Source organism: Pavona decussata, unplaced genomic scaffold, assembly GCF_977016875.1.
Source record: "Pavona decussata unplaced genomic scaffold, jaPavDecu1.1 SCAFFOLD_242, whole genome shotgun sequence".
NCBI lineage: Eukaryota > Metazoa > Cnidaria > Anthozoa > Scleractinia > Agariciidae > Pavona > Pavona decussata.
Window position 1 is genome coordinate 276,632 of NW_028145647.1, and position 15,699 is coordinate 292,330.

The 15,699-nt window shown below is 39.7% G+C and overlaps 1 protein-coding gene across 1 annotated transcript in view; it reads left to right on the plus strand.

The window, feature by feature from the left end:
* The window catches only part of LOC146457496 (superkiller complex protein 2-like), a 31,824-nt gene extending 16,383 nt beyond the window's left edge, over positions 1–15,441 (plus strand). The window contains exons 19-29 of the mRNA XM_085091912.1: positions 639–674; positions 1,421–1,651; positions 3,135–3,410; positions 4,134–4,353; positions 4,999–5,230; positions 5,830–6,040; positions 7,881–7,991; positions 8,419–8,595; positions 9,472–9,513; positions 10,632–10,812; positions 13,791–15,441. Coding sequence (XP_084948038.1) covers positions 639–674; positions 1,421–1,651; positions 3,135–3,410; positions 4,134–4,353; positions 4,999–5,230; positions 5,830–6,040; positions 7,881–7,991; positions 8,419–8,595; positions 9,472–9,513; positions 10,632–10,812; positions 13,791–13,951 — 1,878 coding nt within the window. The 3' untranslated portion in view covers positions 13,952–15,441. The remainder of the gene's footprint in view (positions 1–638; positions 675–1,420; positions 1,652–3,134; positions 3,411–4,133; positions 4,354–4,998; positions 5,231–5,829; positions 6,041–7,880; positions 7,992–8,418; positions 8,596–9,471; positions 9,514–10,631; positions 10,813–13,790) is intronic.
* Positions 15,442–15,699: the final 258 nt, after the last annotated feature.

The following is a 15,699-nucleotide window of genomic DNA, read 5'->3' on the forward strand; positions in this document are numbered from 1 at the left end:
TTCACACTAGCGATATAACGACATAAGGGCGAAGTCACGCAAATGCAAATTTATGTCGATGTTTTGTGTCCCAAAATAGAGCAGCATAACATAATGACATAAGCGTAACGACATAAAGAAAAAAACAGAACTTTTCTTGACGTCTTTATCTCGTTTTGTCGATAGTGTGAACCAGGCTTAAGTATGCACTATTTGGGATTGTACTTGCTTGCCAATCCTTAGTTTCGTGTCGTAATGACAAGAGAAGGTTACCTTGAATCGAAAATCCCGTTCTGAAAATGTTTAGGTAATCAGGTGTTTCTCTGGTCACGTAACGATGTTATGCCGGCCTCTTTCCTCACCCGTAGCGTGGCGGAGGCTCACTAGTTTTATAACTGGTGGAAATTGTGTCGTTCAACATGTTGAATCGCCCATTTCAACATTCCACGTGGTAGGATATAACGTTCAGCATTTGTATAGCAGTGGTAGGAACGTTTCTTGATGACAACTGGCTTAAAACTTGAAGGTGAGCCATAATTTGAATCGGTAACCAGCTCGGTTCTTACGGTGATCATGACGTCCCGTGTGGGAATCCATCTCTTTGAGTTCTTTTTTATCCCAATAAAGATAACCTCTAAATACTTTGTTTTATCGTACAGATGGTGGAAATGCTGTTCGGACGAGGTCTTGTGAAGGTGAGTTTTCCTTGGATGTGAAGAGTCATTGAAGAAAAACGTGCTAGAGGCAGCCTAAGTAATGCTTTGAAGTTCACTTATGTCCAGAAATGCACAGGACTCTTGATTCCTTATCCTTTTCATACAACTTCATGTTTGACAAAATTTGCCTGTGTTTAGTCGAGGGTTAGAACTAGGGGACACTTTGCGATGTCTGTCATAAAGAACATCTCATTATTATGGTAATCTGGGCAAAAGTCGCACTGAAGTTCATGAGAGAGTGTTCCTAACAATTTTAAAAATTTCACAAAAAGTCGAATGACGCATCCTAAATATGTGGCAACGTTTAGTTTATCTGATAACTGTCGTGAGATGGACTCTCCAATCACAATTCGTGGTTCGCTGATTAACCTTTTCGATATTTTTTATTTGAAAACGAAGCTTTTTCAAAAACGCATGTTTTTCGTCCACAAGCTAAGTATGCGTTTTTTTATGTTTCGCTGTCCACATTGTAAACGTTCGAACAAGCTACTTTCTGTTGACTTCTATCGAGACTTCACGGCGTTGTTTTCGAAACCTCCGTTTTCATTCATATCTGCCATCCACGCGTAACGATAAATGTCTATTTTGAAAAATCTCCATTGATCCTCAAATTAACGACTTCGCAATGCGGTGATGTACCACCGCAAATGTGATGAGGTGATGGTAGAGTACGCGAATGGTTCATATTTTAATGAGGCCAACATCTAAGTTCGATCTCTTTTCAGATCTTGTTTGCTACAGAGACGTTTGCGATGGGAGTTAACATGCCAGCCAGGACGGTGGTGTTTGATTCAATCAGGAAACACGATGGAACGAACTTCCGAGATTTGCTGTCTGGTGAGTACATTCAAATGGCTGGCCGTGCGGGACGGAGAGGTCTGGACCTTACTGGCACGGTGATCATTCTGTGCAAAGGAAACGTTCCTTTAATGGCTGATCTGCACAAGATGATGTTGGTAAGGTTTCGTTTTGAACTATTCTCTTTAGTTTTATTAAGGATGATTATTTTGCAATGATGAGAAACGATTTTGAGAAACATTTCAACAAGAAAATTAACGATAATAAAATAACATGACGTTTCGACGACTTCATATCGTCATTGTCAAATGAGTAAAAATGGAAATAACGGAAACGCATATTTATAGGTATTGAAAGTGAGAAAATAAATTAGCATGAAAGCATTCAGGTAAAGAGTTTCGCGCGAATGGAATCCGCTTGCGTGTTCAGTTTCGGTCTTTTGTTCTTGATCCACAGCATTTCGTAGACCAAACATTCAAATTTGTCACGGCATTTCTTTATGACCTTAAAGTTCTTAATTAAGTTGTTAGGTGTTAAACCATGCGCGTCCCTGAGGTGTTTTCCGATCACAGAATGTTTATGCTCCTCAACGCGTTGATGTAGGTGGCGGCAAGTGTACCCAATATAATTTGTATCACACAAATCACATGTGAATTCGTATACTACACTTTGCTGATTGATCAGGGGAGGCTTTTCTTCTGTGACTCTCAGATGATCAGCGATCTTTTTGCTCGTGAACACCGGCTGTAGTTCTTGATTAATTTTAGTTCCGAGGTCGCCAAGTTGCCTGCGAACCACGTCCGCCGATTTCTGATCTTTAAATGGCAACGTAATCCGAACAGGGCGGTCAGAAGGTGTTTGAACTGGGTCTATAGGATGCTGGAGGCGATTGATAGCTGAGTCGATGAGTTTTTCGGGATATTTTAATTTCAAAAATATCCCTTTTAAGGTCTTGCATTCCTGCCAAAGGAAGTCTTGTGTAGACGATAAGCGTTTTGCGCGGTCTAGCATTGTTCTTAGAAGTGACCGTTTATACCGGCTGCAATGGTTTTAATTATACCAACAGAAGTCGGTGGCGCTGACCATGTGTCGGTCGGGGACATTCTGACCGAAATTCTGAAATACCTGGCAAATATTAATCGGGTAATGGCACCTGCGCGATAATGTTTGAATTTTTTTTTTTTTTTTTGAGGAGCTTGTGAACTGATCACATTTGCTTCTGAGGCGTATAAGAAATGTTTAAAACACGAGAAGCAGTGTTTTATCGGGATTTAAAACCACGAGGTGCAGCCGAGTAGTTTTAGACCCGATAAAACACGTGCTACGAATTTTTAGAACGGCTTCAAAAACATTCCTGGAAAAGCGTGTCAAGAGAGTTCATAACAATTTTGCTTTTGTGAACGTTGGAAATTAGCAGGCGAGAAAAACATTAAACACTGCATACTGATAAGGAGAAGGTTTATCAGGTTTTAAAACCACTGCACGTGATGTTTTATCGACCATTTGATAGGTCAATGGGCTTATGTATTATTAATGAGTTTTTGAAAACTTGATAAACCGTGTTCAAAATTATTGCTGAGAGATATCATTTGCGTTGAGTATGTCATCCGAATGTTTCTTGTTATGGTTTAATGTTGACAGGGTACACCGACTCAGCTAGTCTCCAGATTCCGTCTCACCTACTCGATGATTCTGAACCTTTTACGAGTTGAAGAGCTGCGTGTTGAGGATATGATGAAAAGAAGCTTCGCAGAGTTTCACATGCAAAAGGACGCACAGCAAAGAAAACGCGAAATGGAAGAATTGGAGAAAAAGCTGCAAAATATAAAGGAACTGGACTGCACTTTTTGTTCTGAAGATTTGAAATTATACTTCAAAGCCTGTCAGGAGCTGTCTGAATTAACAAGAACTGTTCAGGTAATGCCATAATCAATCAATCAATCAATCAATCAATCAATCAATCAATCAATCAATCAATCAATCAATCAATCAATCAATCAATCAATCATTTGTCCATGTCACGTCTAACGAGCTAAACTGAGCTCGTGCCAACATTTATAAAAATTAAAAGTATATAAAAAACATTGCAAAGGCCAGATATATCGGTAAAAACTACTATAAAATACAAAATACAAATAGTGACTGTCATAAGAACTAAGATTACTAAAATTTAAAAAAGTTTCATTCCTAATCCTCTTCACTCTTCATCAGCTTAGAAAGATTTCCCTGCCTTAACTCAGGTTTGAGTATGTTCCAGATGTTGGCAACTTTGTATGTGAAAGAATTCTGCACCTTTGCAGACTGAGATTAACGCCACTACCTCTCAAGTGATAAAATTGACCCTAAATACTTGAGTGTACCCTCTTGTCAAACTTCGTCTTTTTTTTCCTGAGGTAAGCAGAGGTTGTCATACAGTAGTCTTTCTTACGCCTTCTTAAGCCGTACAACGGAATAATTATACTGTAGGGTAGGAAAGCAAACATTGTACCAGTGATAGCCTATAATTAATAAAGGTTGCAGTTCGCAACCAAGAGACATTTGATTTTTTGGCTGAAGATAGCGCGAGTTTACTGTACTTCTTTAAACTTTTCCGTTGTTGATGGTACTATTGAAATACATCTTAATCCATTCCTCTCCTAGGCAGCAATTCTTTCGTCTTCGCATGGTCAGCGGGCTCTCTCTCCAGGGCGTATTGTCACTATAAATACCGCTGAACACAAAAACGCGCTGGCTGTAATACTGCAGGCAGAAAACGCCTCGTCCCAGGGCTACTCGACTATGCAGTCTCAATCAGCGTCCAGTCCTAAAGAAAAGAAGTTCCAAGTCCTAGTGATATGCGACGCAGAAGAACAGCCACATGGTACGTAGAATGCGAGTCGTTATTTTTCTTCAAAGATGGCAAGAAGTGTGATGCAAGATTCGAGAATCTCCAGGCCATAGATCCTTATCACTCGGCGGCCATGTTGAGTCTCAGGAGAATAAAAACCTTTGTTTTTGCACGGCAAGCCTCGCACTGAATTCGCGTCTGGCCGAGGCTTGCCGCGCGAAAACAAAGCTTTTATTCCCCCGAGACTCAACATGGCCGCCCAGTGATAAGGGTCTATTGGGCGGCGAGCTACGAAGACCTTATTTAATATTCATTTTTCGTTTGAACCAAACTCTATCCCAGGGTCCTCTCTCTTCCTGCCTCGAGAAAGGACCCTGGTTAAGGCCTTTTTTTCCATTTTTATTTTGTTAATAATAACAGTAGACTTGTTTTATATTTTGCCCCCGCCTCGATTAGCATCGTAGTATTTTGATATTCAAAATGTATCAAGAAAGTTTATTTGTTGATTCTCACGTAGCGCTCCTCTACACAGTGTGTATCTTACAAAATAGTTCGTAAAAAATAGTCAAGTCCCAAACTTGGATAGACACAGATGGGCTGGTTTTTTTAACATTTATACGATTACTTCGCTTTTTATATAAGGCTTCTTTTTCTTCTTTCGTGTAATTTTACCAACAGTGAATAACGCTCTTACTCCAACACCAAGCGTATCTTCAGCAGCTGTAGCAGGCGTGGCGGAGGAAGTGAAGCCGTTTGTAAAACGAAGGCTGTTTTTACCCGAGAGACGATGTTCTCATAGTATTGTACAAATTAATGGAAGTGAAATCAGTGCTATTTCTGTACGTCAAATGAAAGTAGATACAAGCAAGATTATTGATGACCACAAAAAGAGAATGCTACCAAGATTCAGGCAAGTAGTCCTGGAACTTGTCGCTTTACAGTCGCTTTCTTTCTTTCTTTCTTTCTTTTTTTTTTTTTTTTTTTTTTTTTTTGTGGCAAAAACTCACCAAAATTAATGTAAAAAATAATCAAAACCAGCAAAAGAACACTAAAGTTACCGCGGTAAATTCAATATTTCTTATTGAAAAACAAGATTGAAAATTCTGATTGTCCTCCCCGTCCAAATATGGTTGCCATGGTAACATCAATCAATCAATCAACAATTGCTACGTCACACAAATAGGCCATCTTCATTATGGCGTCATTTGACTAAACTACCAGAATTCATTTCGTTTTTCTTTTGAAATTCAAATTTTGTAATCCCAGTGGAGAGCAAAGAACAATAGCTCTAATTAGCATGAGAAAACAAAAAACTGAAGGTTTCTGGTTGTTGTAGTAAAATGACGCCATAGTGAAAATGTCCTATTGTTTTCAGATAGAAAAATCTGCAAAGTTTCAAAACCTCCCTTCCCCTTTCTTTAGTCTAGAAAGGGTTCAAACAACTTGTTTATTCGTTGGAAAGAAGCGGTAAATTTATGTGCACGCACTTGTCTCCCTGTTTCTTAAAAGGAATGACCCGCCGGGGAAGACGACCATAAGTGCGGAACAAGAGCTACTTAGACTGTCCGAGGCCAATCCTGAGGGACTGGGAACTATGGATCCTATCAAAGATTTTAACATCCGGGACTTCGACATGGTGACAACGATAGCTCGGAAACAGAGCCTTGAAGAGCAAATAGGGATCTACACGTGTTTAAACTGTCCAAAGTTCACAGAACACGTGAGTCTAGATTTGGTGATGCTTTGTCTGTTCGGTATACGCTCGATTGAAGAAAGATCAGAAAAAAGGTTTAATTTCCAACTGGGTTCAAAGATTCAAAACTATGGTGGGATATTTCTTCACACAAATTATTTATTCTCAAGGATATTTCTTCCCTTTTCCGGTTTTGTCATTCCCAATCACCGTTTCTTGTTTCTTGTTTCTGTATTCTCATTGATTTGGAAACAACTGGCTGAGAAGAGGAATCAAAGGCTCCTGTGAGCCAACTCGTGAATGCAGATGACACATAGTAATTGCAATTTAGACGGCTACGGAAACTTCCTCAAAAGCTAAAAGAAATTATATCTTTGCCCGATTATGTAACGAAAAATGACCATTCTTGTACTATTAAAATGATTGTCAAATTATTCTGTTCAGATTGAATAAGCCGATTATTCTGATGCGCCGATTAAAAAATATCACGTGTTTTTTTATTCAAAGTTTATAGGAGCACGCCATGTGCAGCTACGTCATGCAAATTCGTGTGATAGTCCGCGGCTACTGGATTTCGCGATCGGGCAAGTGGATTCTAACCATCACTTGCCCGATGGGCAAGTGAAGTTTTTTCGGGAATTAAAATTACAAAATTACTGTAGGGCAAGCCGATCTCACAAAGGGAAATATGTTCAACAAAGTATCGCATTATGATTCATGCCCGACATAAATGCGTGAAATTTTTCCTTTGGGGTTCAGTCCACGCAATCCTCAAGTAAAAATAATGAACTATGACAAGCTCTTGCTAAATAAGAATTATTTATCGACCGCGTCCTTTTGCTTTCCCATAAATTACCAGTTGTAAATTTCGAAAATGAAACATTTTTTCCCTTTGAAACCTCTATGAAAGCTGACAAGATCTTAGAAGTGTTCATTTCACCAGAAATTTGCATAATTTTGTTTACGACGTCAATGATGCGTGACATGGCACGTTCCGTTTTCGCGTGAACTGACAAATTAAATTATTTTTAAATTAAATTATTTTTAATTCTTGAAAGAAACCGCACTTCGTAGAAAAAAACGAAAAAATCCTATAACTTTGCTCAGATTCAACGAAAAATCCCCATTCTTACACTAAATTGATTGTCAAATTATTCTCTACAGAATGAATGAGAGAATTCTGACGCGTCGTGAAACAAATTTTCACGTTTTTTTTTTTTTCACTAATTGAGTTTACGACCCCGGACTTTCTGAAAAACTGAAAAAACTTGAAACTTTGCTCAGATTGAACGAAAAATCGCCATTCTTGCACTAAATGATCGTCAAATTATTCTCTACATATTGAATAAGAATTTCCTGATGCGCCATGAACAACAAATGTTCGCGTGTTTTTTTCCACTAATTGAATTTAAAACTCATTCACTGCGCACGCCCGAAAGTTAACGACAAAACCGACTGATCGACTGATCGACCGACCAAGTAGAGAGTCAGCTATCGCTATAACTCGTTCATTGCGCATGCGCGCATTCACGAGTTAAAAAGGAAAACAAATGAAGAAATATTATTGTTGAAGGTGAACTATTTAAGTCAAGAAGCCCGCGCAAGTCAGGAGACCTGTACAAGTCATTTTGCCGGCCTTGCAGTAATCCAATCGATATTTGAGTACCGAAATAAGTTTAATTGTCAATTTCGATTTCTTCGACGCACGGATTGTTGAAACCAATAATGAATCAAATCAAATTTACAGTAATGTTTCAACCGTAGTGTCTTATGCTAGATATCTCTTACGTATTGTTCTTTGGCTTTTACTTCTTTTATTTTAAGCTAACAAAGGACAGAGATCAAACGTTTTCGTTTTCTTTCCCAGTTTAAATCTGTTGCGAATCAAATGAGGTTACGTGAACACGTGACTACTCTGAGATTTTTGTTGTCCGATGAAAGTCTGCAACATAGAGAAGAACTGCTGCAAAGGATAGAGGTATGAATTATGGGTAAAATGCATCAAACGTTTAGGTGAAACGAAAGAAATGGAAAACGGTATCCCTGTGTAAATTTAGAAATGGAAAAATAAGCATTACTTGTAACATTGCAGCCAAATTAATTAATTAATTAATTAATTAATTAATTAATTACAAAATTATACTGCTTAGCCAAGGTGGTGCCAAGGTGTGACTAAAGAATGCAGCACGGGGGAATGGGTGGTAAGCATAATAAGCAATATATACGCGAAAAATCTAAACTAAAAAGAATGAGCACGTTTGAATCCTACACTCCGAGAGGTTTTTCTCCAGGTTTTTTCGGTTTCCTTATCCTTTCCAGAAAATGACATAGGTGGGTTAAGCGTTTGTCTGTATAGTTCATTTTCAATTTTGTACTTGGGTGATTTGTTTTGTCTCCCTTGCCAGGTGCTACAAAGATTACGTTATGTGGACGCCAATAATGCCGTGCAACTAAAAGGAAGAGTTGCGTGCGAGATAAGTAACCACGAGCTCATTATTACAGAGCTGGTGTTTGAAAATGCCTTCACCAACCTTCATCCCACAGAAATCGTTGCTTTACTGTCTTGCTTCGTCTTTCAGCAGGTAAAACGTCTGCCTCCGATCCCAGTGGTTGACGAAATAGATATATCTCCCTAAATACAGTCAACTCTCGCCTTGCGGACACCTCGCTATTACGGACACCCCGATGATACGGACGGCAGCTAAATCCGCGGCAAAAATAGAGTACAGACGTTTGACTGAAATAAATTCCCGCTAGTACGGACTCTCGCTATTAAGGACACTAACTCGCGGTCCCGAGGGTATCCACAATAAGGAGAGTTCACTGTATACACAAACGTTGTTCCGTCTTGATCTCGTACATCGACATATCGTTACTCAGAGTTAAATTTTAGACCAGTGGTTTATTTCAAAAAGTACACCAGCCCCGAATCAAAGTAACACAAACATGTCCACCATCCCATTTATGTACACGAGGCCGTGAGAGTAGAGTATAAGAACTCAAGTGACAGTATAAGTGAAATGCGGATGAAAGACCATTGTTGTTGTCCGCTGTTGTCGTACTTCGTATAAAAATGATTTTTCATATATTATACCTCCATTTAGTCACCTATCTTGGCTATATTACGAGCGCACAAAATGACCTTCCATTTGGGGCGATAGCTTACTTGGTAGTGCATCGTTCCGTTATCGCAGAGGTATTCAAATCCATTAAAACTTGATTCCTTCTCGCATGGCTTCGTTTAGTTGCGTTGATAACACCTTCTTTGAATCTGAATTGTGTTACCTAACGACGCAGCACAAGGACACTGACCACGCTGAAATTGATTTCCCAAAGTTTCGAATCCTGCGTTGTAAGTAATAAGTCACGACGCTTCACAGAACAATACTTTCCGTGCTTGCTTGATAACAGCTTGGGTGAGAAGAGACTCACCGTTTACTTTATCTGTTGTCTTTCAGCGTCGTTGCAGTGAACCGAACTTGACAAAGACACTAGAGGAGGTAAGAGATGCGTTTGAAAACATCTGGGCTAGGTGATCTCATAAACCACTTTGTTCTGTTGGTCGACCTTTGTTACTTGGATTCGCTCTGACGAAAGGTTAACGCTCGAAACGTCAGCACTCGAATCACTTTTTGGTGGCCAAATTACCTTACCGACTCTGTTGATAAAACCAAGCATTCGTTTCTACTCCACACCGATCGACGCTGCGCCACAGTTTCCTCTGTTACTTTTTGCTGACCTCTTCACACCGTTTTATCCAGTCTGTTGGAACCTGGACAAAGGGTGTCAGCTGTGACGTGTCACTTGGTGGACCAAGAAAATGTTCCTGACGACTAAGAGTGTGTTTGAGGGTTCATTTTACCGTGCATCCGGAGGTAAAACATGGGGCGGATGCCATAGAGGGACTATTGGGACTACTGCGTCCATAAGACAACGATTTAGTCACAAACAAGACTATTACACTACAATTCAGAACTCCGAACTCTAACGCGACCGAGCGTTGCATAACATCTCCCCGACCTCCGACACATGACCTTGGAAAACACCGTAATTCCACTACAATGAAGGCGGTGGGGTGGGGAGGCTGGTAGTGGTGAAATGGGAGGCGGGCGGAAGTTTTGTTTTGACAAAGATAATTGAATATCAAAAACATTGATCTTAAACCAAGGGCGATTTTTACCTTCCTGATTGCCAAGTTCGTGTTGTATATTAACATTTCACAGACCGCTATAGCAAAAGAAAACCCATCGTTGTCAAAGTGACGTTGTGTAATGTTTAAAACACGAGCAGCAGTGTTTTATTGGGATTTAAAACCACGAGGCGCAGCCGAGTTGTATTTAAACCTGATAAAACACATGCTGCGAGTTTTCTGAATTTCTTCAAAAACATTCCTGGAAAAACGTGGGTCAAGAGAGTTCATGGCGATGCTTTTGTGAACGTTGGAAATTAGCATACGAGTAAAACATTAAACACCGCATACTAATAAGAAGGAGGTTTTATCGGGTTTTTAAACCACTGCACGTGATGTTTTATCGACCATTTGATAGGTCAATGGGCTTATGAATTTTTTTATGAGTTTTTTAATGTCTCTTCGTTGGTTGTTTTTCACTTTCTTCAGGGAAAGCAGTGCATATTATCGATGGCGGAGCGGATCGCGTGCCTGCAGTCTGAGTGCGGTCTAAGCACCTCAGTAGAAGAGTTTAAGGAGCAGTATCACTTTGGTCTGGTGGAAGCAGTGTTTGAGTGGGCAAGAGGAATGCCTTTCTCTGAAATAACCAACCTAACAGATGTTCAGGAAGGTAAGATTAGGTTACTGGGATCAGTTACAATAAGAGGGAAGAAACAAACAAAGGCTGGGTATTCAAAGGCCCCGGTCAAAGGCCGACCAACGCTAATCGAAGATAACAATTGAATGAATGCCTTGTTTTGAAGAGTTTTTCTGTTAAACGGCGTTTTTATCTCAAGATGAGCAGATTTAGAACTGAGTGATATAACAAAATTGTTTTTAAAGAAACTCTTATTGGTAAGTGTTATTCTCCACGAGTTAAACGTGAAGTACTATGGTATGTACACGTAATAGAACGAAAGTTAAACCGAATAAGTGCATTTAGACTAATATTTAGGCAATAAATGCAAGGAAAAGGTGGTTTGTTTTAGTAATATTTCGATATAATTCTATATCATCGTCAGACTAGGTGACAATGCGGTAGCTAAAGTTTAAATACTAAAAGGGTGGTAAATTAGCATCAATAGGCACGTGAGAATGAAATAAGTACAAAACAAAAAGAGAAAAACTGTCATGAGAATAAGCAGAGTTCTCTGCTGGCCTTCAAGCCATTGTTCAAGGATGGCGATGAACGTTTTATGTGATAGGCTTCTTTGTATAGAAGGAGGTTCCAATTGTCGTCACTGTCAATTATCTTTGTGTTGCTACGCACGGTTTCGGTGAAAAATTCTTTGGTGGTCGTAGAAGGTGGGCCGGTCTTATTGGAGAAAATGTCTGGTAAATTATACAGGCCTTGAATGTGTTGGATATTATCACACTGTCGAAGATGTTTGTATATAGCACTTTCTTTATCCGTGAGCGCGTGTTCTTGTGTGCGAGTAAATAGAGTTCTGTTCGTTTTGCCGATGTAAGAGCAATTGCAACCGGGACAAGTGAATTCGTAAACAACATCTGATTTGCATAATGGTGTTGTTTTGTCCTTAGTACTCGTGAAGAAGCATAATTTTGTGGTCTTCTGTTTTATTCGAATGTCCACATTCGGGTCGACGAGACTTCTGCGCAGTTTATGCTTAAGTTTCTTAGTAAGCTGTGTTGTTAGGTCACCAACGAATGGGATGGTAAGCCATATAGTAGTTGAATCCTGGCTTGTTTGGGAGGTGACATTGGTGCAATGATCAGGAGTCCTATTTTGTGCCATAGTAGTAAAGCGTTTAATTAGCGATTTTGCAATACGCTTGGGGAAATCGTTCCATGATAAAAACTGTCCGATTAGTTTGAGCACGGTTTTAATTTTAATTTTGTTAGGAGTGCAGATTCGGTGTACGCGGTCAATCAGTCCTCTAACCCAAGATATCTTGTGTCGCCAAGGGACGAAACTATCAAAATTAGTGTACTGCCCGGTAAAAGTATCTTTACGGTAAATTCCAAGGCCATCACTGGCGATGTTGATATCCAGAAAGTGGGGAGTGGTGTTCTCGAATAAGTCATGGGTAAAACGGATATTTCGGTCAAACTTGTGGAAATGTTCCAGTAAAGTGTTGATTGTGTTGCGTGTGATGAGAAGAAGTGTGTCATCCACATATCTACAGGAGAAGGCTATTAAGCCCTGATCGATGAGTTTCTTCACAATTTCATGCTCAAATTCTGTCATGATGATGTTCGCTAGCACTGGACCAAGAGAGCCACCCATACTGACACCTGTTCGTACAGTTTGTTGTTACAAGAAAAGACTTTTTTCGTACATGTATCGCGAATAAGTTTGCGAAGCGTGGATTTCTTAAGCTTCGTTTTGACAAGCTTCTTGTTGTAGATTTGATCTTCAATGATTCTTAATGTCCGCTGAAGAGGAACATAAGTAAAGAGAGACTCCACGTCAAAAGAGACGAATTCATAACCCTCAGTGAATAAGGTTGGAGATATTGCCTTGATTCTATTTGCAGCGTCGAAGGTATCCTTCAGTGTGCACTCATTCTGTGTGAGTGGTTGTAGAAGTTCACTTAAGAATTTGCCAACGGAATAGTGCGTGTTACCGGTTGTATCAATTATGGGACGAAATTTTGGAAGGCGGTCAAAAGCTTTATGGATCTTAGGGAGGCCATGTGCGCGGGCAGCTTTGGCATTTTTCGGCCGGATGTTCTTATATGTTTCTTTGTCAAGTTCGCCTCGAATCACAAGTGTACGAAGGTACCTCTGGATGGAAATAAGACGTCGATGAGTGGTATCTGTCTTGACGGGCTTGAATTTCGTACGGTCTGAGAACAAACTATCTATGGCTTATGTGTAATCCTGTTTGGAGATCAGAACTACGCCTTCTCCGCGATTCGCGTGGACGGGTTGCTATTCCATGTTTTAATCCAAATTGGAGGGCAGAGTATTGTTCGTTGGTAAGTTCGACTCCGGTTAAATTGAGGACCAGCTTGTTGGGGTTCGGCTGTATTTCTAAATGCACTTATTCGGTGTAACTTTCGTTCTATTTCTCCTGAAATTATCAGCCGGTAATGATATACACGTAGTCATGGTTAAATCTAATGGGCCGGAGGTGGGATTAAGATAAGAGGGTTGCGGCTGTGTAAATCAGGACTAAAACCTTCCTGGGCCCGGTTGTTCGAAAGGCGATTAAGACTAATCCACGATTAAAAACTAACCGAGGATATCAGCGCGCTCGATAAAGATGTTTTTGAAAGCTAATCTTAAGCTAATGGTAAAGACAAGTCTACGTTAAAACTGAGGGGCAAAAATCTTTTGAGAAAATCTTTATTGATTGGAAATTAAACTCAAATCAAAGTTCACGCTAACCCAGGATTAGCTTAATCGGGCTTTGAACAACTGGGCCCTGGTAAATATGATAGAAAAACAATAACTTAAAATTAAGTCGTAATAATAAAGCTGTATAATAAATCTCTTATTATGTGGTTTTGTCCGTAGCATTAAATTTCAATTCTGGACATTTTCACCTTTAACTCACTTTGGGGATTCCTGGAAATATACCTCGCAACAGACCATTTAATAGGATGCATGTATTTATAATTAAAACTTTGGGTTTGTTTGCAGGGATTATCGTTCGATGTATACAGCGATTGGACGAGACGTGCCGTGACGTCAGGAATGCCGCTCGTATTATCGGGGATCCAAAACTTGGCGAGAAGATGGAGGAAGCGTCGGCCATGATAAAAAGAGATATTGTATTCGCCGCTAGTTTGTACACACAGTGAAAGTTGTCACTGGAAATCGATTAATTATTTTTGCATCTTTTGCGACTACAACCTAGATACTTGTGGGTCTTAGAAGCACTTCATACCTGAGAACTAGTTGAGCCCACAAGCTGTCGTTGGGAACAAAGAGATGGCCATGCAAGAGAACGTATCGTAAAATGTTACGTGAAGCTGATGGGACAAAGTTGGATCATTGTCATGTACTACTTAGACTTACTCACCCTTGTCATGCCACGAGATGTAAGACCAGGCCCTTTGCAACCGGTACTGTAGGTCGTCCTGGTGACAACCGACTGATCATAAACGCAAACTGCCACGTCCTGAAGAATTTCTCTTGTCTTAAAGCTTTGTGTCTAGTTTTGCCTCTATTTTATAACGACTGCAAATGAAAATATTCGGGCGATTGAACTTTTAAATTAGGTTACGATTTTAACTCGTGGATTGCAATATATTCGTAGATAACTCGCACTGCAACATATTCGTGTCCTGTTTGGCATTGTCATTGACTCATTCTAAACATACTTACTGTAAAGTCACTTGTGATCTCGTTGGTTGTGCTACTCACCATCTATTCTGTGATATACAGTGCGGAACGAACAGGTGCCAGGCACGCGCAGTTTAGACTTCCAAATAACAATGTAATGAAGAAAAACAAAATGTTTCATTTTCGTTGAAAGTTAATCAAGATCTCCACTAAAGCAATTAGATTGTGACCTCGATATTTCTATGTGTGATGACTGATTCGGGCTGTGGCTGTGCCCTCATTACTAGAACAATCACGTAATAGAGATCTCCAGCTCATAATCTAATTATTGGACGAACATGCGCAGAATGTATCGAGAGGTGGAACAATCACAGTAGAATGCGGCAGTGTTAGGGCTGAACGAATAAGCCAGAAAATTTACGATTTCGTGTTTAATTTTGATTTAGGGGATCTCAAGTTCAAAATACAACTTGTTCAGAGAAAAAGGTTTTATAATACGCTGTAGCAGTGACTTAGCTCAAAGGGCTAGAGACGCCACAGGTAGTGGAAATCAACTTGAAGTCAAGCGAAAGTATGATTTTATAGACGCGTCAAAAGTCCGTAATAGTGGAAAGTCTTTTCGGCTAATTAGTCCATTTTCAGCTAAAGAAAGTCTTTTCAGCTTATTAGTCCATTTTCGATTGGACTTCACAGTGTTTTCGTGCCCGCAAAGCGGAACACTAGTTCAGTTTGGTAAAATAGTTGTACCAAAAAACATATTAATTATAGTAGACATTTATCATTAGTATTTATTAGTATTTACGCGCTTTGGGAAGAAAGGGAAGGGGAAAGATCCTCTAATGGATTAACACAGATGTAAATGAAAGAAAATCCGAGGAGAGGTACTTAAAATTTTATCTTAATAAAATAAAAAAGTCAATTACACAAATGACACATTTTATCCTTGGGTTTCCAGACAATCAGTCGAGAAAGAAAAATAAATTACTCTCCTGCTGTCTCGCTTTAATCTGCTTTCTACACTTGTTGTCGTTTTAGAAGTACCGTATTACATAATAAAAATTATACAGTGGAACCTCGATTTAACGAAATGCCATGGGACTGGGGAAATTGGTTTGCCGGTTATATCGAGGGTCTGATTCATACATTTTTAAAAGGCCAGGCTGGAGAATATCGTTCGTTATACCGAGGACTTTGTTATATAGAGGTTCGTTAAATCAAGGTTCCAGTGTACTAGCCTGCGAGAGCAGACGCCTATTCCGGCTTT